General features: G+C 40.5%; 1 protein-coding gene across 2 annotated transcripts in view; it reads right to left on the reverse strand.

Annotated features, from left to right (window-relative positions):
• Positions 1-22095, reverse strand: part of FH (fumarate hydratase) — a 139017-nt gene that overhangs the window by 91967 nt on the left and 24955 nt on the right. For both annotated transcript variants that reach the window (XM_073560089.1, XM_073560088.1), the window contains exons 2-3: positions 11182-11316; positions 7788-7898 (exon numbers count right to left, since the gene is read on the reverse strand). In XM_073560089.1, the coding sequence (XP_073416190.1) occupies positions 7788-7898; positions 11182-11220 (150 nt within the window). In that variant the 5' untranslated portion in view covers positions 11221-11316. The remainder of the gene's footprint in view (positions 1-7787; positions 7899-11181; positions 11317-22095) is intronic.

The following is a 22095-nucleotide window of genomic DNA, read 5'->3' on the forward strand; positions in this document are numbered from 1 at the left end:
TTCACGGAATAACGGCAACTGAAAAAAAAAAATAAAAAGATTTCCCATTTATTTCTCTCTCTTCTCTGATATGATCCAACATATCAGAGAAGAGAAAAATGGGGTCCCCCGAGCCAAATTTCTATTTCTTCATAAATAAATGCAAGATATATAGAAGAAGTTGTACCACTGACATGAAGTATAATACATCATGAAAAAACAATCTCAGAATCAGTGGGATCCGTTGAAGACTTCCAGAGTTATAACCTCAAAGTGACAATGGTCAGAGTTGTAAAAATTGCCCCGGTCATTAAGTACCAAATTGGCTCTGTCACTAAGGGATTATAGTTTTATGCATGGTTTGTATTGTGGGATAAAAAAAACATTTATAACTTAAAGAAAAATAAGCTTTATATACAGCATTTTTACCACTTGTCCAAATTAAAGCATATCACGTCAGACAATGGTACCAAGTATGTGTGTGTATTCAGAGATTGCAGGAGGAAATGGACATGTTCAGGAGTCCGAGGTCAGTGCCTGGGTAAGAGCTAGAAGAATGGGTGGGAAGGAAACACTAAGGAAGCTAACCCTGATCTATACACATGTTTGGCAGGTTTACAGAAGCCCTAGCCTAGCAGCCATACTTCAAGACACTGCTCCTAGCAACAAGAAAAAAAAATTCTGATGTAGAAAAGGCCTGGAAGAGGAAATAATCCAAGCTTAGACAGTTGAAGGTGGTAAGGGAGTCTTCTTAGATGCAGGGCTGTGGAGTTAGAGCGTCAGTGTCAGTAGAAAATGGACCAACTCCGAAAATAATAGTTCAGTGCAGGATGTGCTGTACATTTTTTTGTAAGAATTTTGGAAAGTTATAATAAGCCCTATAAATGTCTGTTCTTGATCTTGGCTTTTATTTGAGAAGCTATGCAGCACTTAATGTACCGTACATGCTCAGTAGTGAGGCCGTGCTATGGAGTCTGAGTCGTGGAGTCGGAGTTGGGGAAATTGACTTACCGACTTCACAGACCTACTTTTTATCACAAAAAAATGTATTTTAACACTCAAGTTTTTTCTAATTTCACAAGGATAGCAGGAGAAAAATAACCTCAAACTTTGTTGTGTAATTTCTCCTGAGTACACAGATTACTACATTTGTGGTTGAAAACTACTTTTGAGGCACAGTGCAAAGCTCAGAAGGAAAGAGGTGTCATATTGGAGTTCAGATTTTATCACATTAGCAGAGCCCCTTAGGTGCCAGAAAAAATCCCCATAAATGATCTAATTTTACAAACTACACCCCCCCATGAATTCATCTCGGGCTGCAGTGAGCATGATGACACCACATGTGCCTCACAGAAATGTATACCATTGAGCAGTGAAGAAAAAAAATTATATTTTTACCACTAAAATGTTGATTTAGCCTCAAATTTTTAAATTTGGGAAAAAATGGACCTCACTGTGCTATTTCTCCTGTGTGCCAATACCCTACATGTAATTCAGAAGTACTTTTGCGACACAGTGCAAATGGTGAAACTCGGAAGGGACGGAGCACTGTTTGCCTCCCGGAGCGCAGATTTTCCTAAAATCACTTGTGGACGCCATATACAGAGCCCCTAAGCGCTAGAAGAGCAGAATCCTCCTCCTCAAATGACCCCATTTTGGAGATTATACTCCCGCCATACATGTGGACACTAAATGTTAATTAGACACACTTTGGGGCCCAGAAGGGAGGGGGCATTTGGATTATGGAGCTCATAATTTGTTGAATTTCTTTTCTTTTTTTTTTTTTGGGGGTGGGCGGGTGGGGTGGCACAAGGAACCATAGAGCTTTTCCAGGGTCTGTGTACTACCAGTAGCCTATATTTCCATTGACTGGCGATGAGCCCGAGTGGGGGCTTGCTTTTTTTGTGGCTTGCGTTGAAGCTTTTGTTGCTAACATTTTGCATCACGTTAATCCTGCGCTCTGCACTGACCACTTACATTGGGGTTTACTTCAAAATTTCCAAGTGACGTGATTCAGTTGACAAGGGATCCACTCCCTACAATGAGGCAGCAGAGTTACACTGGACTCCGTCTGGCCTATATTCAGCGGTATCCTTTTCACAAGTGCACAAAACTGTGGTCGAAGGCACTTTTATGCAATCCTAAAAATACGGACACCGCTGGATCATAGGTAAGACGCCGTCCACAGAGCCATCATCGACCTCATTATAAGGAATCTTCTGCCAGATATTCCATCTGAAACACGCATTTCAGAGATTTACACGGAAAGCCCAGCGTAAGAGCTCAACGTAGAGCGCAGGATAAACGTCAGAATTTTGGATAACTAGAGGAGGAAGACCTGTGAAGACTCAGACGTCAAGGTTAGATTTCAGAAAGGCAGATTTTAAGGGATTCAGAAAGAGAATTGGAGGGATCCAATGGCTGGATATCCTTAAAGACAAAAATGTCCAGGAAGGATGGGAAATCTTGAAAAATGAAATTCTCAAAGCACAATTGTTAACAATTCCGAAAAGAGGGAAGAATAGGAAGCATTTAAGGAAGCCAGGATGGATGAACACAGAACTTAAGCACATGCTAAAAAGGAAGAAAAAAATGTTTATAAAATGGAAAGAGGGAGGCATATCTAAAGAAGAATATAATGCTGTCTGTAGAACCTGCAGGGCACAAATCAGATTATCTAAAGCTGACAATGAATTGAGGCTTGCAAGAGATGTCAAAAGCAATAATAAAGGATTTTGGGGATATGTCAAAAGTAAAAGAAAAGTCAAAGATGCTATAGGATTTTTACAGGATGAAAATGATGAAATGGTAAGACAGGATGTTGAGAAGGCCGAACTTTTAAATTCCTATTTTGCATCTGTTTTCTCTCAGAAAGGAAATGTGACATCAACTGTTCTTCACTGTCCTATTAAGGGTATAGAAGAATCCAGGATATCTATAAACAGAAAGATAGTGAGGAAACACTTAGCTAACCTAAATGAATTCAAGTCTCCAGGTCCAGATGAATTACACCCCAGAGTACTGAAGGAGATAGCAGAAGAAATTTTTGAACCCCTCTCCATAATATTTGAAAATTCTTGGAGAACAGGAGAAGTGCCAGAAGACTGGAGAAGAGCAAATGTTGTTCCTATCTTCAAAAAGGGGAAGAAGGTGGACCCAGGCAACTATAGGCCGGTGAGTCTGACTTCTATACCAGGAAAGATCTTTGAACAAATTATTAAACAACATGTATGTCAGTACCTGGATAAGAATGAAGTGATTAAACAGAGTCAGCATGGGTTTGTAACTAATAAGTCATGTCAGACTAACTTAATTTCCTTCTATGACGGAATCACTGATTGGGTGGATCAAGGAAATGCTGTAGATATAGTATATCTTGACTTCAGCAAAGCATTTGACAAAGTATCTCATACAATCCTTATTGAAAAAATGACTAAGTATGGAATGGACAAGGCAACTGTTAGGTGGATTCATAACTGGCTTAGTGATCGGACCCAAAGAGTGGTCGTAAATGGCTGCACATCCAGTTGGAAGAATGTCTCAAGTGGGGTACCACAGGGCTCTGTCCTGGGCCCTGTATTGTTCAACATCTTTATCAACGATTTAGATGAAGGAATTGAGGGTAAACTGATTAAATTCGCTGATGACACAAAGCTAGGAGGGATAGCTAATACTAGAGAAGAGAGAGAGAGGATTCAAAAAGATATAAATAAACTGGAGAACTGGGCAGCAACTAACAGAATGGTTTTTAACAGGGACAAATGCAAAGTACTACATCTGGGCAATAAAAATGAAAAAAGCATATACAGAATGGGAGGAATAGGCCTAAGCAACAGCACATGTGAAAAAGACTTGGGTATACTAATAGATCACAAACTGAATATGAGTCAACAGTGTGATGCAGCAGCAAAAAAAGCAAATGCAATTCTAGGATGTATTAACAGAAGCATACAGTCTAGATCACGTGAAGTCATTATTTCCCTCTACTCCTCTTTGGTCAGACCTCATCTGGAATATTGTGTCCAGTTTTGGGCACCACATTTTAAAAAAGACATCAACAAACTGGAGCAAGTTCAGAAAAGAGCAACCAGAATGGTGACCGGTCTGCAAACCCTGTCTTATGAGGAAAGGTTGCAGGATTTGGGATTGTTTAGTTTGCAAAAGAGAAGACTGAGAGGAGACTTAATAGCTGTCTACAAATATCTCAAGGGCTGTCACATTGTAGAAGGATCATCTTTATTCTCATTTGCACAAGGAAAGACTAGAAGCAATGGGATGAAACTGAATGGGAGGAGACACAGATTAGATATTAGAAAAAACTTTTTGACAGTTAGAGTGATCAATGAGTGGAACAAGCTGCCACGAGAAGTGGTGAGTTCTCCTTCAATGGATGTCTTCAAACAGAGGCTGGACAGACATCTGACTGGGATGATTTAGCGAATCCTGCTTTGAGCAGGGGGTTGGACCAGATGGCCCAGGAGGTCCCTTCCAACTCTACGATTCTATGATTCTATGATTCAGCCAAACCTTACTGCAATGTGAGACAGACTGGAAAAAAAAAAAAAAAAAAAAAAAAATCAACAGCAGGTGTAGAATAGGTTTTACTTTTTACGCCGTTCGTCGTGTGGTATAGGCGATTAGACGCCTTTATTCTTCGGGTCAGTGTGATTACAGTGAAACCAGATTTATAGTTTTTTACGCTTTTTCTGTGCAAAAACAAGTTTTGCATTGCCATATTTTGAGAGGTATAATTTTTTCTATCGACAGCCATGTGAGAGTTTGTTTTATGCGGAATGAGTTTACGTATTTATTGGCACCATTATATAGGGAAATTGATAAGGCAGCTTTATACTTCGGGTTAGTACGATTACAGTGATACCACATTTACATAACTTTTCGGTTCACACAAAATTTGTTATAGAAAAAAATTATTATTTTTGCAGAGTTGTATTGTGAAAAATAACTTCTTAAATTTTCTGCTGATAAGCTGCCATACACCTCACTTTTTGCAGGACAAAATGACGTTTTTAGCTATACTATTTTGATCTCATTTTTTTCCAGCGACATGATGAAAAAGCTTAGTTTGCCACATTTTTTTTATTGCGTTCACTGAAGAGGTTAACTAGAGTGACAGTTTTATATAATCGGGTCTTTCTGGACGCGGTGATACCAAATATATTTTTTTTTGTTTTTTTTTATATATAAAAATGCACCTTTATTGGTGTAATTTTTTTCTTTTAAATTCTATTTATTACCTCTACAGGACTTCCACTTTCATACTTTAATCACAGGTATAAGGCATTGCAGTGCATTACACCTGTACAGAAAGCTTCTTAGATCATGCTTTGAGCATGGCTTAAGAGGCTTTCCGTAGGTTGGAGACCTGGGGGTTGTCACCATGGCACCGACCGAGCCCCACCAATAACATCACGGGGGCGCATATCTGAAGGCAGAGGGAGCTCTCTCTGACCAATCACAGTGTCATGAGTGACAGTTTAAAGCCATGACGAACACAGCACATCATGGTGCGGGAACTGACATCCGCTCATGACTTGTTATGTTCGTCATCAGGCACTAAGGGGTTAAAGAATAAAATGAATCTTCGCTCATACGGATCAACTGTATAGCATTCGATACTTACAAATACATTTCAATTTTTAACAAAGCAAACTTAATTTGGTCTTGTAAATTTTAAAAGCTGCCGATTTATAAACACAGCTGCCGTACGCGTTGCAAATGGTGACAAAACAGATGAAAAATGTCAAATGTTCCATATGACAATCATACGATCATTATACGCCTGCGTGAACTAAGCTTAAAAGAGACTGCATAGTGGATGTTGTGGGCTTCTGTCACATGCCCTTGGCAATGGGTGCATCCCTCAAAATCTGAATATTCCCATTGGGTTTAAAATGAATAGTCAATTCCCTACAGACCAAAATTGGAAAGCCAACATGGATGGGTCAGAGGTATGCAATGCTAGCAATCATACAGTTGGTAAAATCCCTACAATCGTAGCCTTTACATGGAACTGTACTTTGAAAAATTTTAAAGGGAACCTGTCAGCAGGATTTTGCTAAGTAACCTACAGTGTCAAGTTGGCGCCGTTATACTGATTAAAAATGATACCTGGGTAGATTAAATCTGTCTTGTGGTGCTTGTTTAATCTGTATTCATAGTTTTCAGTTAATGAGATTCTGGTGCTCTAAGGTGGCCTGTGGGGCGGGGCTTTGAGGCGGTCAACTTGCATATACATTAGTGTGGGCTTCTTACTGGTCACTGATCCTTCAGTGACATACCCACTATTTTACATACTGCATATCATAATGTGGGGTTGCAAAAGAAAAAAAATCAACTTCATTAAAATGGCGACGGCGCAGTAGCATCTATTACATTCAGACAGATGCTACTGCACAAGCCCCTTCGCCATTTTGCTAGAGAAAAAAAAAATTGGCTCCATCAGAATGGCAATGGCAATAGATGCTACTGTGCAGGTGTCATTTCGAAGGAGCCAACGTTTTATTTTTCTCTAGCAATGCCGCCAACATTGTGGCATTTATCGTGTTCTGATAGATGCTACTGTGCAGGCGCCGCCATTTTGATGGAGCTAATTTTTTTTTTTTCTTTAGCAAAATGGTGCCGGCGGTGGCGCAGTAGTATATCTCAGAACGTGACAGATGCTGATGCGCAGGCGCCGCCATATCGATGAAGATGGTTATTTTTTCACTCCATGACTATAGGAATAAAGTATAAATGCATATAGGCATATTAAGTATGTAGCATGCTACAGCGCAGGTGCCACTGCCATTTTTATGAAGTTCGATTTTTTGTTTTGTTTTGTAACCCCACAATATGATATGCAATATGTAAAATAGGAGGTAGGTGACTGAAGGGTCAGTGACCTATCATAAGCTCGTACAGATGCATACGTAAGTAGAGCGCCACATGAAGACCCCCCCCACAGGTCGCCCTGGAGCACGTGAAGCTCATTAACTAAAAAAAAAAAACTACAAAGATTAAAAACCCACAAGACATAAAGATGTATTTCATCAACTGAGGTATAATTTAAATCAGTATACTAGCACAAACCTGTCAGCAGGATTTCACTCAGCAAACTACAGGCATTGTCATGTTGCCGCTGGGATATGGATTAAAATGATACCTGGGGTGAAGAAATACATCTTGTGGTGCTTGTGTAATAAGTGTTAGAAGTTATTGATATGCCCGTGCTCTGGGGCGGGACTGTAGGCAGAGTCTTATCTTCCTGCTCTAAGCGAGAGAAACCAAGGAAAGACCTGACCACAGGTCACCCCAAAGCACAAACATGTTCCTCATCATAGAGACAAGAGAGAGACAAGCCTGTTTGTACTTCGGTGAGGCATGCGGACAGTTCATTCCTTGGTTTCTCTGGCCTAGAGCAGGAAAAGATGACTCTGCCTACAGTCCCGCCCCGAACATCTCATTAAATGAAAACTTCTAACCCTGATTACACAAGAAGCACAAGACAGATTTCTTCACCCCAGCTATCATTTTAATCAGTAAAACAGCGGCAACATGACAGTGTCTGTAGTTTACTTAGCAAAATCCTGCTAAAATGATGTTCTATTTAAGAGACATCAGGCAAGTGCCACTGACATGTCAATCACAACTCTGTATAATAGTTTCTTTAATGCCTTAAAAATAGAAGTTTTACTTGATAAAACCTTAATAATCCTCCAAATATTTGTTAGTCAAACAATTCTACTCTTCATACAGATTATTCAATCCATGATACAAAGGTCAAGTTACCAATGCAAATACAAGCTTACCTCATCGGCAGCTTTAATAATATATTCAGCAATTTTGGGGTCAAGGCCATAATCCTTATTTACTTCTGCTGCTGCTTTTTTTAAGATTCCAAATGCTCTAATGACTGGTAGCTAAAATTAAGAAAAAAGAAAATTGAAATCAAAATTATTTTTATACCGGTTAATAACGGAACCTGTCACTGAGCAGTGGTTTACTCATTTGGATACAACTCAGTAAGTCTAGCAATTGAATAATTATACGTCATGAAGTCTTATTAACCAGTTACCAAACTTTGGCACCTAATTAAAGGGATTGTCCTACAAACAAAGCACATTTTAAGCAATAGATCTTCAAAAAAAATAATCTACACAAATGGATGAGTTAAAATAACAATAAATGTGTTGTTGGCTACGTACTGAATCTTCCTGCAAGGGCAGACATTATAATGTGATCAAACCACAGCTACTGAGCAGGTGGGATTCAAAAGAAAGTACGGTATATAGACAAGACATTATGGGTATGTGCACACGTAGCGGATATAGATGTGGATCCGCAGCGCTTTTGGCCGCACAGATTCGCATCAAATCTGCAGTGTAGTGCACAGCCAATGTTAATGAATGGGAAATTCGGGTCTGTTGTGCACATGCTGCGGAAAAACCCGTGCAGATTTTCAGCGTTTTTTTTCTGCAGCGTGTCAATACTTTGTGTATCTGCAGCGTTTCTGCATCCATTGACTACCATTGAGTCAAGCATATCCGCAGCAAAACCGCAGATGTAAAAAAGATTGCGGATATGCTGCTGATGTGGGTGTGAGAAATGCTGCAGATCGGGAGGAGAGAAGTGTGTGGATGGAGACTGTGTGCATGTCTGTCTGCGGGGGTCTGCGTGTGTCTCTATGTGTGCGCGTGTGTCCCTGTGTAAGCAGCCATTGTCTGATGGGATTACTGCTCCCATCTGTCTATGAATGCTCAAAGTGATAGCATTGCCGATGATGGGGCAGTAGCCCCATCAGACAATGCATGTGTTCAGTAGTTAAAAAAAACAAAAAACACAAAACACAACATACAGTACATATACACATACATTACAGATTGTACATATAACATATAACAGAGTACATACTCACCAATCACCTAGTCCCCGAAGCCCTCAATCTCCTGTAATAAAATAAACTATACTTACCTTTCCGCCGTAGTCCAGTTAGCAACAAGTGTCCCACGACGATCTCCCATGTAGAACACTGACATCACCTGAACTGACAGGCGGAGGTAATCCTCCACGTTGCATCCCTCCGCCGTCGGGAGAGAGGAGCCCTAACCCCAACCTCTCTCTTTCACCGGCAACGCCGTGTGAGAAAATTCTCACACAGCATTGCCGTAAAGTGAGAGGATGAATTCAGGTAACCTCTTCAGTGATGCACTGCAGGAGCCATTGTCTCCTGTCAGTGCATCGTGGGAGGCCCTGTAGAGATGTGACATCACTACAGTGCAGTTTCAACTGCAGTACAGAAATGTCCTGACTGTGCTTTGACCAAAATGTACCCTATTAGTCAAGCACAGCTCTGCATGAAGGAGACAAACGCCAGCTATTCAAGAATCAGCGTAGGGTTTAACAATATAATTTACACATTGCCGAATGTAAAGACTAAAGACTGTTAATATTAGCCTTTGGGGTGAGTATGATTCATCCCCTCACACTGGGATTGCCAAGAGCAATTTCACTGTCTGATGGCCTTTTCTTTGGGGTGTTATTCAATGCTTCCCCTCAATAGATTTTCAGTGAATATTTCCACCATCTAATAGCCCTTCATAGGGAAAACATTATTCAATGCTTTCCCTTTCAATAGATTATAGTGAACAATTTCACTGGTTGACTAGCCTTTGTAGTGGTACGTATTATTCAATGTTTACACATGTATGAAGCATATCATATAATATTAGAGCATCGATTCAATAATATTAAAGTGGTGCTCAGCATGAGTGGCCGTCGACTACTACTTAGCACGTAACTGCCCTAAAATATTAACCAGCTGCCTTAATATTTTAGCACAGTTAGTCTCTATTGGTGGCAAATTTGGGGAGAAAGTGTGTGTGTGTGTGTGTGTGTGTGTGTGTGTGTGTGTGTGTGTGTGTGTGTGGGGGGGGGGGGGGGGACCATTTGGGGAGCGGTGCACAGCAAGAATAGTTACAAATAAATAGTACTTTTAATGTTTGTTTTTTTTTTATTTTGTAATATGGAAAAATTTGTGAGGGACATTAGGGACTTTGTCGAAATGCACTAATAGGTAAATTTAACCTTATGGTGGAGGTTTGGGGAAAAAGTGACATGTTCCATATTAACTCATTCCTGAAATCATGTATTAGCACATTAAGTGTTAGTTGCCAGTGTACAGGAACTCAAGAACTGAGTCCAGAACAAAGATGGGAGAGGCTGTCATTACCCATCTGGCACCTTCCTGCAACAGAAGCAACCGCAGCTGGTACTGAGAGATACACCTAAGAGGTTCTCAGAGAAATGTGCTAAAATAATCAGTGTCCTGTCAGGCAGAGTGAATGTGCATTCTTCTGTTCAGTTAACCTGACAGGACATGGAAGAGTGGAACCAGACTGAACAGAGGAATGCACATTCACAATGACTGGACAATGAACAAGACCTTCCTGAAATCTAGGATTGATGGTAGCTGCTATCTTGGAATCCTGACAGTGTGCACTAGATAAAGCGTACCTGTTTGCTAAAGGAAAGTATTTAGAAAACAGTTTAATATCTAAATGTGTATTAATTATTTTAGCACATTTCTCATCGAACCCCTTTAGCCACTTCAATGTTGCTTTTAATAACTGCAGACTTGTGAATCCTCATAGTGCACGATGTCTAGATTCTCCGATGCCAGAAGTCATGTGAATGCAATTATGCAATTTGCATACTTCCGACCACATTATTACTAGAAGTGTCTGGCTTTGCTCAATTCACTTGCATTGTGGAGGGCCCACATGTCTAGTGGGCACTTTGACAGTCTATGTCTCGTGCTCCACGCATCAACCCGCTCGCAATAGAGAATCCTGAAAGCGCGCACTGTACAGGCAGCGAGAATTCACAAGGCTACCGTACATACAATGACTGCAGACTTTAACCCCAAGGATGGACAACCGCTTTAAGGGTCTCAGAAAATGTCGAGACACTGACCAAAATATTATTTCCCCGTTTTACAGTATATTTTATACTAATATAAATGGTGTCATTCAAAACTACTACTCGTCCTGTAAAAACAAGCACTCACATGGCAAAGTCATCAGAGAAACATAAAGCTATGTCGCTTGAAACTAAAAGGAAAACTGGAAACGGCAAAATGAAGAATTGCCCAGTCATGAAAGGGTTAACCTTATAAAAGGCACATATTTTACTTTGGCTACTTACTGGCATTCGCTCAGTCACACCTCCGATTTTGAAGTTCATTGTTGAACGAACAGTTTGAGCTCCATAATATTTGTCGTTGGGAACTTTCAGTTCACCGAAAGTGTCCGCTTCAATTCTGTATGAATCAGAACTGGCCTGCAATGATAAAATATGGAATGTGAAATACACGCACAGATGAGTCAATCTGCAGGTTAAACGCGTTCTAAACAATAAAAAGAAAAAACGGAGTTCCATACAAAAAAAAAAAAAAATGATAAAAATTCATAAATTTATTCCATCAAGTGACATGTATGTATAAAAATAGTTAATAGAAAAAAAACACTAAAAAAAAAATACATGAACCCAGGGCACATAATAGGGTAATATAGTAATGTAAAAATTATTGCACATAAAAGAAACATAATATCAATATAAGATACTATTTTTCAACCATATCAACCCACAACATAAACCCCTCAAAACAAATACTTTTGCTCATAAAGCCTGGAGTACCTCTAGTATATATAACATCAGAGCGCTGTTGAGAGGAAATGGTAAAATGCTGTGCAAAAAGTGCTTACCCATAAAGTATGCTGCTATAGAGCCCGTGAGCGACGTGCCGCCCCTGACGCGCGTTTTGCGTTTGCTTTATCAAAAGGGAGTGCTGCCACTGCCACAGTCTTTATTTTTCCAGCAGCATCCGGCTTTCAGTCATAAGGGTGTGGCTTCAGTCATCGCACAGAATATCGTGAGAGCGGCTGTAACCTCGCACTGGCACTGCGGATTCAGCTGTCAGTGAGTAGCAGGTATAACCACTCCTTGGCACTATGTACTGAGCGGTGACTGCAGCTGCATCTCTTACCGACAGCTTGAGGCTACCAGGAAAAATAAAGTTCATTTCCTCCCAGTAACTGTGCTCTCTCTGCAGCAGTTGAGCAGCTTTAGAATGCCATTAACCCCATAGCTGTAGCATAGCGTATTTTTGCCATGAGAGGTTCCCTTTACCATAACATTATACGAGCATATTGTGATATACAATTTCCTCAGCCCTTAAAGAGGCTGACCATTACTCCATCATTGATGTCTGATCAGTTGGGGTCCAACAAACAGCAGCCCTGCAGATCAGCTGTTCTCAGTCATGGTGGCAGACGCCAACTAGAAATGCTGAATTGTCGAGCTGCCCTGTCTTCTGATCGTGGCCGCAGCTGCCTCCTATTGAACTATTGCTGTGAGAGTGGTTTGTGCTCGGTGCCACACTGTGTAGGCTACGGACCCACTGATAGGTTTGTTGTGATGTGGCAGTAGGCGTCATACAGTCTGATCAGAATGTTAACGTTAGAACCATATGATCAGTTTTGTAAATTTTTGTCCACCAGTAGATCAACGTATAATGTCTCTCTTTCAATTCTGGCATTTGGAGTGGAAACCCACACTAACATGGAGAAAACACAAACTCCTTGCACATGTTGCCTTTGGTGGAATTTTAACCCAGGACCCCAGCGCTGCAATGCAACAGTGTTAACCACTGATCCACCGTACTGGCAATATGATTATTCAGGTCAATACGATTACGGAGATGTCAAACATGCAAAGATTCGGGGGAGAGGGGGCTTATTCATATGGGAAGAGTAAATTTGGAGGATAAAAAACCGCAAGCACAACTGTGAAATGGTGCAAAAAGCAGGTTCCCAAACCGTGCTTGACTAGTAAACTTTTGCACACACCAAATACTGGAGTGACAATTTAATGTAATCCACATATTGCAGTGGGGTAAACACAAACGTTTCGGTCACACACAGACCTTCCTCGGTGTACCGACTGCAAAATGGGGTGTTATAAGGAGGTATTGCTCCCAGTTTAAACTACCCATAAAGGCTATATAGCAAATAGCACCGAGAAGGTCTGTGTGACCGAAACGTTGGTATGTATTTACCCCACTACAATATGTGGATTACATTAAATTTTCACTCCAGCATTTGGTGAGCGCAAAAGTTTACTTTACTCCTCCTAAATTTTGAGAATTGTCACCACTTACTGTTGCCCATAACGTTTTCATTTTTTGGTTTATCGAACTATATGAGGGCTTGTTTTTTGCAATGTAAACTGACATTTTTATTGACACCAATTTGAGGTGGTTCAAAGGTTTTGATCGGTTTTTACTAATTTATATTTCAGTGGCCAAAGAACAACACTTCTGGCCCTTGTGGGTATACAGTGGGTACGGAAAGTATTCAGACCCCTTTAAATTTTTCACTCTGTTTCACTGCAGCCATTTTTTGTCATCAAGTTTTGTGCATTGAATGACTTTTTGCATAACAAAGAATGACACTTCTTTCAGCGTTTCATCCATTGAAAAAAAATAGGTGGTGTGAGATATGGGAAAATTATCTACCGTAATTTATATTTTGGTATCAGATGGAATTTGTTATCAGATACAGTTTGGCTCAAAATACTTGCTCCCATATTCAGCATACTTTACTAAATTATCACAAAGTGCATGGCAATGTATTGCAAATAAAGTGCACCACCAAAAAAGATATCTTATTCAAGCTCCATCCATCAAATAAACAAATAAATACACAGGTCCTTGTCAAATAACAGGTGATAATTCACCTTAGTTCGACAGATCTATGACGCCTAAAACGCAAGGTAGCAACGAAAAGCAAGAATTACCTAATGAAATGATGGGCAAAGGTTCCAGCAGTCAGCAACCCACCCCAACGGTCGTTTCAGAGGGTCAGTCCATCAGGGGGCGCCCCCTGATGAAGGAGTGACCCTCCGAAACGATCGTTGGGGTGGGTTGCTGACTGCTGGAACCTTTTCCCGTCATTTCATTAGGTAATTCTTGCTTTTTAGGCATCATAGATCTGTCGAACTATGGTGAATTATCACCTGTTATTTGACAAGGACCTGTGTATTTGTTTATTTGATAGATGGAGCTTGAATAAGATATCTATTTTGGCGGTGCACTTTATTTGCTATACATTGCCATGCACTATATGCACTTTGTGATAATTTAGTAAATTTATGCATGTATTTTTTTTTATATTGTATAGGTTCTGATTGTACATCAACCCTTTGTTATCCATGCGGTGTGCGGTTTCCGCACGTTATTGTCCACTTCCCCCCACTTGTATCTGGATTTGTCTTAACAATAAAAATTATTGATTTTACTTTGGACTTATAGTCACTTTTTTGGAGCTTTGCTCAGAGTGTTCTCTTGGTAGATTGAGATTGTCCTTATTGTCCATTTATTGGTGTCTGCTATTGAATTATTATGCTGATTTCCTAATATTTGAAATGCAGATATTTGTCATTAGCATTTTTATTCACAAAATTTTCAGTTTGTCCGATTTTTCTCTTTGTAGGTATATTTTTGAGTAAAATGTAAATTGCTCTTTTATTCTATAATCTACTGACAATATGTCTTCCCATTTCCAAACACTAAATTTTGTATTTCTTTTCAGAAAATGAAAAATGGTCAAAATAACAAAAAAATGCAGTGCTTGCAGACCTTAAATAATGCTAAGAAAACAAGTTCATAATCATTTAGAAACAACAATACTAATGTTTTAACTCAGGAAGAGTTCAGAAATCAATATTTGATGGAATAACCATGATTTTTATTCACAGCATTCATACGTCTTGGCATGCTTTCCACCAGTGTTTCACAATGCTTTTGGGTGACCTTATGCCACTCCTGGTACAAAAATTTAAGCAGTTCTTTGTTTGATGGCTTGTGACTATCCATCTTCCTCTTGACTACATTCCAGAGGTTTTCAATGGGGTTCCGGTCTGGAGATTGGGCTGGCCATGACAGGGATTTGATGTGGTGGTCCTTCATCCACACATTGATTGACCTAGCTGTGTGGCATGGCGTATTGTCCTGCTGGAAAAAGCAGTCATCAGAGTTGGGGAACATTGCCTGAGCAGAAGGAATCAACTGTCTTTCCAGGATAACCTAGTATGTGGCTTGATTCATACATCCTTCACAAATTTTAACCTGCCCAAATCCAGCCTTGCTGAAGCATCCCCAGATCATCACCGATCCTCCAAATTTCACAGTGGGTGCAAGACACTGTGGCTTGTACGCCTCTCCAGGTCTCCATCTAACCATTAGACGACCGGGTGTTGGGCAAAGCTGAAAATTAGGCTCATCAGAGAAGATTACCTTATTCCAGTCCTCTATGGTCCAGTCCTTATGGTCTTTGGCAAACTTCAGCCTGGCTCTCCTTTGCTTCTCATTGATGAAAGGCTTTTTTCTAGCTTTACATTACTTGAGCCCTGCCTCTAGGAGACTGTTACGCCTGTTATCCCCCCTCACTGGGAGCTCCTTAATAACTCGTACCTATAAGGGTATGTGCACAAGCTGCGGATCCTTAGCGGTTTTGGCCCTGCGGATATGCTGCCGTTTCTGCTGCATTGTACAGTACCATTAAAATCAATGAAAAACAAAAAATGGTTTCTAATCCGCAGCATGTCAATTCTTTGTGCGGATTCCGCAGCGGTTTTACACCTGCTCCATTGTGCAGGTGTCAAACCACAGGGCAAAACCGCTGGCTAATCCGCAGATAAACCGCAGGCCTTTTGACCTGTGAATTTACCTGCGGATTTTGCAAAATCCGCGCGGAAAAATCCGCAGCACAATCCGCAATGTGTGCACTTACCCTAAGGGAAGCCGCTCCGGCGACTATTTTCCCTCGGTGTAGTTCCCCAACTAACCAGGGTTAAGTGGTGACATCAGAGAGCCGATCCCTGCTGGGTTATTCCTTCCCCTCCCCAGAGGTGAGTGAAGTCGACACACCCCGTCCCCTGTACAATCAATCACAGGTGGTAAAGAAAAAAAAAAAAAATACAGGAGTCAGGATGCGTTCGCGTGTCTTTTTGCGGCGCTTTTGCCGCGAAAATGCAAAAAACAGCATCCCATGCAATCCTATGGGATTCCACAATGCTGTGCTAATGCTGCAAATTTTCCCGCGGTGGAATCGCATCGCGGAAAAATACACAGCATGCTCATTATTTTGCGGAATCGCGGCGATCCCGCACCCATAGGATTGCATTGTTCCGCTAACTTCCTGCATGTGGCTGTGCCCACCATGCGAAAAGTAAGCAGAACATTTGCGGATGGTACCCACGGACCGGAGGAGAGGAGGAGATTCTTTTCTAGGCTCTGGGTACCATATCCCTGTAAAAAATAGAATAAAAAATGGTGCTATATTCACCTTCCGGCGTCCCGCGCAGCCTTCCCGGGCCTCAGCGATGCTTCCGTTCCCAGTAATGCCTTGCAAGACCTTTAATGACGTCGCGGTCTCGCAATAATGTATCGGTCTCACGAGGAATAGGGACCGCTAGATTATCGCGAGACCACGACGTCAAAGGTCTTACAAGGCATTAATGGGAACGAAAGCATCGCTGAGGCCCGGAAGGCTGCGCGGGGCAACAGAAGGTGAATATAACACCTTTTTTAAAAATTATTTTTAACATTATATCTTTTACTATTGAAGCAGCATAGGCAGCCTCAATAGTAAAAAGTTGGTCACACTCGTCAAACACTATGTTTGATGAGTGTGACCAACCTGTCAATCAGTTCTCCAAGCGATGCTACAGATCGCTTGGAAAACGCTAGCATTCTGCAAGCTAATTATGCTTGCAAATCGCTAGTTTTTCCGCGGGAAAATTACGGGAATTTAAAATGCGATTTTCCCGCAGAATAGAATTCCGGAATTCTCGCGGTAACTTCCACGAGAGTTCCGCTACGTGTGCACATAGCCTCAGGCTTTGTTGCATTCTTTGCGTCAAAACCCGATTCTTTAGAATAGGATTTTCTTTTTTCAACACTGAATTTTATCAGCATGCACAAAAGATGCCAAAACCGCAGCAAATACTGCGAAGATAACCAGCATTTTTTCTGGAGCTTATTTCCTGCCAAGAGATCAGGTTTTGCGGCAGAAAAAAAACACCTAGTGTGAACTTACCCTCATAGTAGCTTGGCTTGTTTTGCATAATAGTACAGCATTCTAAAGTAGATTTTACAAAACACCGTGTAAACTTTAACCTTCCCCATCAATGATTCCATTAAATTAAACTATGTGATGAGGTGGTGGTCTTTGCTGTTCATGCAGTAAGGTTTTTTATGTTTTACCCAACAGGATTTTGAAAGCCTCAAAGTACTAAAAAAAACAAATGGTGCATGACATTTGAGGGGAATTCCTATTGGTAATCACTCAAAAACTCTTGTAAAATGCTTCAGGAAGAAAAAGAAAAGCTTTAAAAAGTTTCATGAAGTTGATTGCTCTCAAATAATTTGTTGGCTTGTACACCTAGGATAAAGAAGACAGTTTTCGGTTTTCTGAGGAAATTTAGAACAGATGTAGATCATAAAAGGGACAGAGTGTAGAAGACACATACTACAGCTCTGATATATGTACAAAAACTACATAAGAAAAAAAATCTGACTGTGGCCTTGCCTGTATTCTGCTGCTGCAAAACATTGTGCACGTGGGCTGTTTATTAGAGCCAGAGGGTTTTTTCAGATGTTCTTTGCTCTAGCAAACAATGAAAGTACACTGATTGCACAATTTGGTAATATTGCGAAGCAGAAAAAAAAAAAAAAAAAAAAAAAAAAAACAGTATTAGCAGCCAAGTTTGGGTAAGATTAAATGGCTAGTTTTATAAAATGAGAAAAAAAACTCACCTACATTAATGATAAAAAGTGCAATAAAAAGATGCAAAAATAATGCAAACTTATCTGTTTTGGCCAAAATAGTAACCAATACCTTGTTTAATGCTTTTATCATATGCATTATTTTTGCATCTTTTTATCATTTTTTGCAGGATGCAGCTGGGCTCCTTTTTGATGGCTTGGTTTTATGTGTGATGCATATATAGTGTTGAACAGCCCGCCTTCCATTATAGGCTGCTATCCAGACACTGCATCGCACTTTCCTGTGTGACTTATGTCCTAAGCCCCATCTGTGTGCTTTTTCCTAACGCCTTCATCATCACTATTTTAGCGATAGGGTGGCTGTTCTCATCAGTGGTGGGCACCTGCGCTGCTCCAGCCTTTATCAATGGGAGCTTGCTGAATCCTGCTAGTGCATTGGTCATTTGACAAGGTTTGGTGAGGCTACTTTTCATGATGTGTTTTCTTAAAAAGGTTTCCACTATTTAGGCACATCAGGGGGTCTCCAAATGCGACATGGTCAACCAGTGATTCCAGCCAATTTTGCATTCAAAAAGTCAAACAGTGCTCCCTCCCTTCCAAGCCTCGACGTGTACCCAAATAGTGGTTTACCCCAACATTTAGGGCATCAGCATACTCAGGAGAAATTAGACTCCCAAAGTTGGTGTGCAATTTGTCCTGTTACCCATGGGAAAATAAAAAAGTGGGGGCTAAAAAAATCATTTTTGTGGAAAAAAAATTTTTTTTTTTAATTTTCACAGCTCTGCGTTATAAACTTCTGTGAAACACTTGCAGGTTTCAAAGAGCTAACCACACATCTAGATAAGCTCCTGGGGGGGGGGGGGGTCTGGTTTCCAAAATGGGGTCACTTGTGGGGTGTTTCTACTATTTAGGTACATCAGGGACTCTGCAAATGCAACATGACACCCGCAGACCATTCAATCAAAGTCTGCATTCCAAAACGTCGCTCCATCCCTTCCGAGTTCTGTCGTGCGCCCAAACAGTGGTTTACCCCCACATATGGGGTATCAGCGTACTCGGGACAGATTGCAACTTTGGGGGTCTAATTTCTCCTGTTACCCTTGTGAGAATAAAAATTTTGGGGCGAAAAGATCATTCTTGTGGAAAAAATATGATTCTTTATTTTCACGGCTCTACGTTATAAACTTCTGTGAAGCACTTGGAGATATAAAGTGCTAACCACACATCTAGATAAGTTCCTTAATGGGACTAGTTTGCAAGATGGTGTCACTTGTTGGGGGTTTCCACTGTTTAGGCACACTGGGGCTCTGCAAATGCGACATGGTGTCCGATCTCAATTCCAGCCAATTCTGCCCTGAAAAAGTCAAACGGCGCTCCTTCCGTTCCAAGCTCTGCCGTGCACCTAAACAGTGGTTTGTGGTTCATTTTCAAACTTGTGAAAATAAAAAAAATTGGTTCTGAAGTAAAATGTTTGAAAAAAAAAAAAAAGTTAGATGTTAATTTTTTCCTTCCACATTGCTTCAGTTCCTGTGAGGCACTTAAAGGGTTAATAAGCTTATTGAATGTGGTTTTGAGCACCTTGAGGGGTGCAGTTTTAAGAATGGTGTTACTTTTGGATATTTTCTGTCATGTACACGCCTCAAAGTGACTTCAAATGTGACGTGGTCCCTAAAAAAAAAAAAAAAATGGTGTCGTAACTTTTGTTGTAAAAATGAAAAATCGTTGGTCAACTTTTAACCCTTAAGTTCCTAACAAAAAAAAAATTTTGTTTCCAAAATTGCGCTGATGTAAAGTAGACATGTGGGAAATGTTAATTATTTTGTGTGACATCTCTCTAGTTTAAGGGCATAAAAATTAAGTTTGAAAACTGCAAAATTTTAGAAATTTACCATATTTCCATTTATTTCATAAACACAAGTCATATCGAAGAATTTTACCACTAACATTCTCAGAAACAGTGGGATCTGTTAAAGCGTTGCAAAGTTATAAACTCATAAAATGACAGTGATCAGAATTGTAAAAATTGGCCTTGTTATTAAGCTGCAAATTGGCTCCATCACTAAGGGGTTAATTCACCCATGGGGTACTGACTGCAGCAGTAAGCCATATGTGGTTGTACACTCCTGTTTGAGCACAGCGCAGGAGGATTGTATGAGGAGTGTTACTTGGCCATTTGAACAGATTGTGGGCTCCATCAGACCAGACTAAGTCCCAAACGTCTCCATCTGCCTCATTATAGTGAATGGTTCCGTCGAGAGTTGTTTGAATCGCGGTTTGGGGGATTTACACCAAAACCCCAATGAAAGTGCACAATGGAGAGCACAGAATAAATGAGAGCCGAGACTTACGACGATTTTGGGGAGGCAGAATTAACAAATAGACACCAGTGCAAGAATAGTTATTATATTTGCGCGGTTCACCGTGTAGTATAAATAAGATAGCTTTATTCCTCGGGTCAGTGTGATTACAATAATGCCAAATTTATATCCTTTTATGTTTTTATCACAGAGTAAAATGCTTTTTTTATGAAAAAAATTTTCATAACCATATTCTGAGATCTGTAACTTTTTTATATTTTGGCAAACAAAGCTGTAAGAGAGCTTATTTTTTGCACCATTTTGGAATAAATCGTTTTTTATTCAGATTTTTCAGACACAGAACGCACAAAAGCCCACAATAAACTTATTGATCTTTTTTTCCTGGTTCACAGTGCAGTAAGGTACTAGATTTATAGCCTTTTGCATTGTATACTTTGCTATTTTTACATACTAAACAATATTTTACAAAACTTAATTTGTTTTTGCATCGCCATATTTTGAGAGCTGTAACTATTTTTTTTGCTAAATGAGCCAATTAGGGCTAGTTTTTTTCCAGAATCATTTGGTGTTTTCATTTATACCTTTTATTTATTTTTTTTACATATGACTTTTGCTCACCAATTACATTTTTTGTGTGTCGGTGTAATGGAAAACATGTTTGGAGTATTATTTTTTTTTTTTATGGGGTGGAACGCAAGGGACTGGAAGTGACAATTTCCCCATGCCAGTCAGCGTCTGTCGTCACTTCCGGCCACCGGGACCAAGCACTCACAGCGAGGGAAGCCGGAGAACCCCCTCACATCGCCACAGCCTGCCAGCAGGAACCGGGGGGAGGAAAAAGTGGCTGGAGTGCTCAAAGAGGCCTCCCGCCCGAAGGCCCCCAGACTTTACCCAGAGATGCAGACTGGGGGAAAGATGTCCCAAATCCCAAGGAGACGGGAGCAGCATCCTGGGGGGAAGGGAGACCAGTCCGAACTCCTGCTGCCCGGCTTAGAGTAAAAGCGTCCCGCGCCTGCCGCCGACACAGACCACTAGGAGTGTCCTCTTCATCCCTAAAGGGATAGGAAAACACTGGAGAGTGGAAGTAGGAGGAACTATTTGACCTCTTTATTATTTCCTGTCCCTATTAGGATGAGAGGAGGTCCTCATGTCTGCTATCGTGGGGGGTTATTAGAGAAAAAAAATAATAGCACACACACAATTCATTAAAATCCGTTTCGCCACACCAAAATGCAGCATTTGTGATAAAAGAAAAATAAACAAGAGTACACGTAATCGGCATTGCCACATTCGGAATCACCAGCTCTATAAAACTGGCACGCTATTTATTCCTTTTAGAGAACACCATTATAAAAAAAACAAAAAAAACAAAAAAAAACACACAACATGCCAAAAATGTCGCTTTTTCATCATACTGACTCACAAAAAGTGAATAAAAAAATTATTACAAAGTTGTATGCAAAAAAAAAAAAAAAGGCATAAATGAAAACACAAAACCATCTCGCAAAAAAAAAACAAGCCCTAAGGCTACTTTCACACTTGAGTTTTTTTGCTGCTCATTTTTTGCGCGCACAAACACATGGAAAAAACGCATCATGCGTTTGTGTGCGTTTTTTGCGGGTTTTCATGCGTTTTTAAAAAAAGCATGTGTTTTTTGCGCATACGTGCGCATTACAGTGCACACCCATAGACTACAATGGGTGTTTTGCTGTAAAAAAATGCATTGCGTGCGCATGCTTTTTTTGGGGCAAGTCTGACGCACAAAAAAATGCAACAGGATGCATTTTGTGCGCCCGAGCGCACACTAAAAGAAAAGCATGCGCATACAAACGCGTACAAACGCATGTGTATGCGCAGCGCACATAAGCGCACCCCATGTAAAATATAGGAAAAAAGACAACATGCTTTTTTGCGCTAAAAAACAGCGCCAAAAATCGCAAATGTGAAACCAAC

This window comes from Dendrobates tinctorius, unplaced genomic scaffold, assembly GCF_039654945.1.
Source record: "Dendrobates tinctorius isolate UK_male_01 unplaced genomic scaffold, ASM3965494v1 ptg000293l, whole genome shotgun sequence".
Lineage (NCBI taxonomy): Eukaryota > Metazoa > Chordata > Amphibia > Anura > Dendrobatidae > Dendrobates > Dendrobates tinctorius.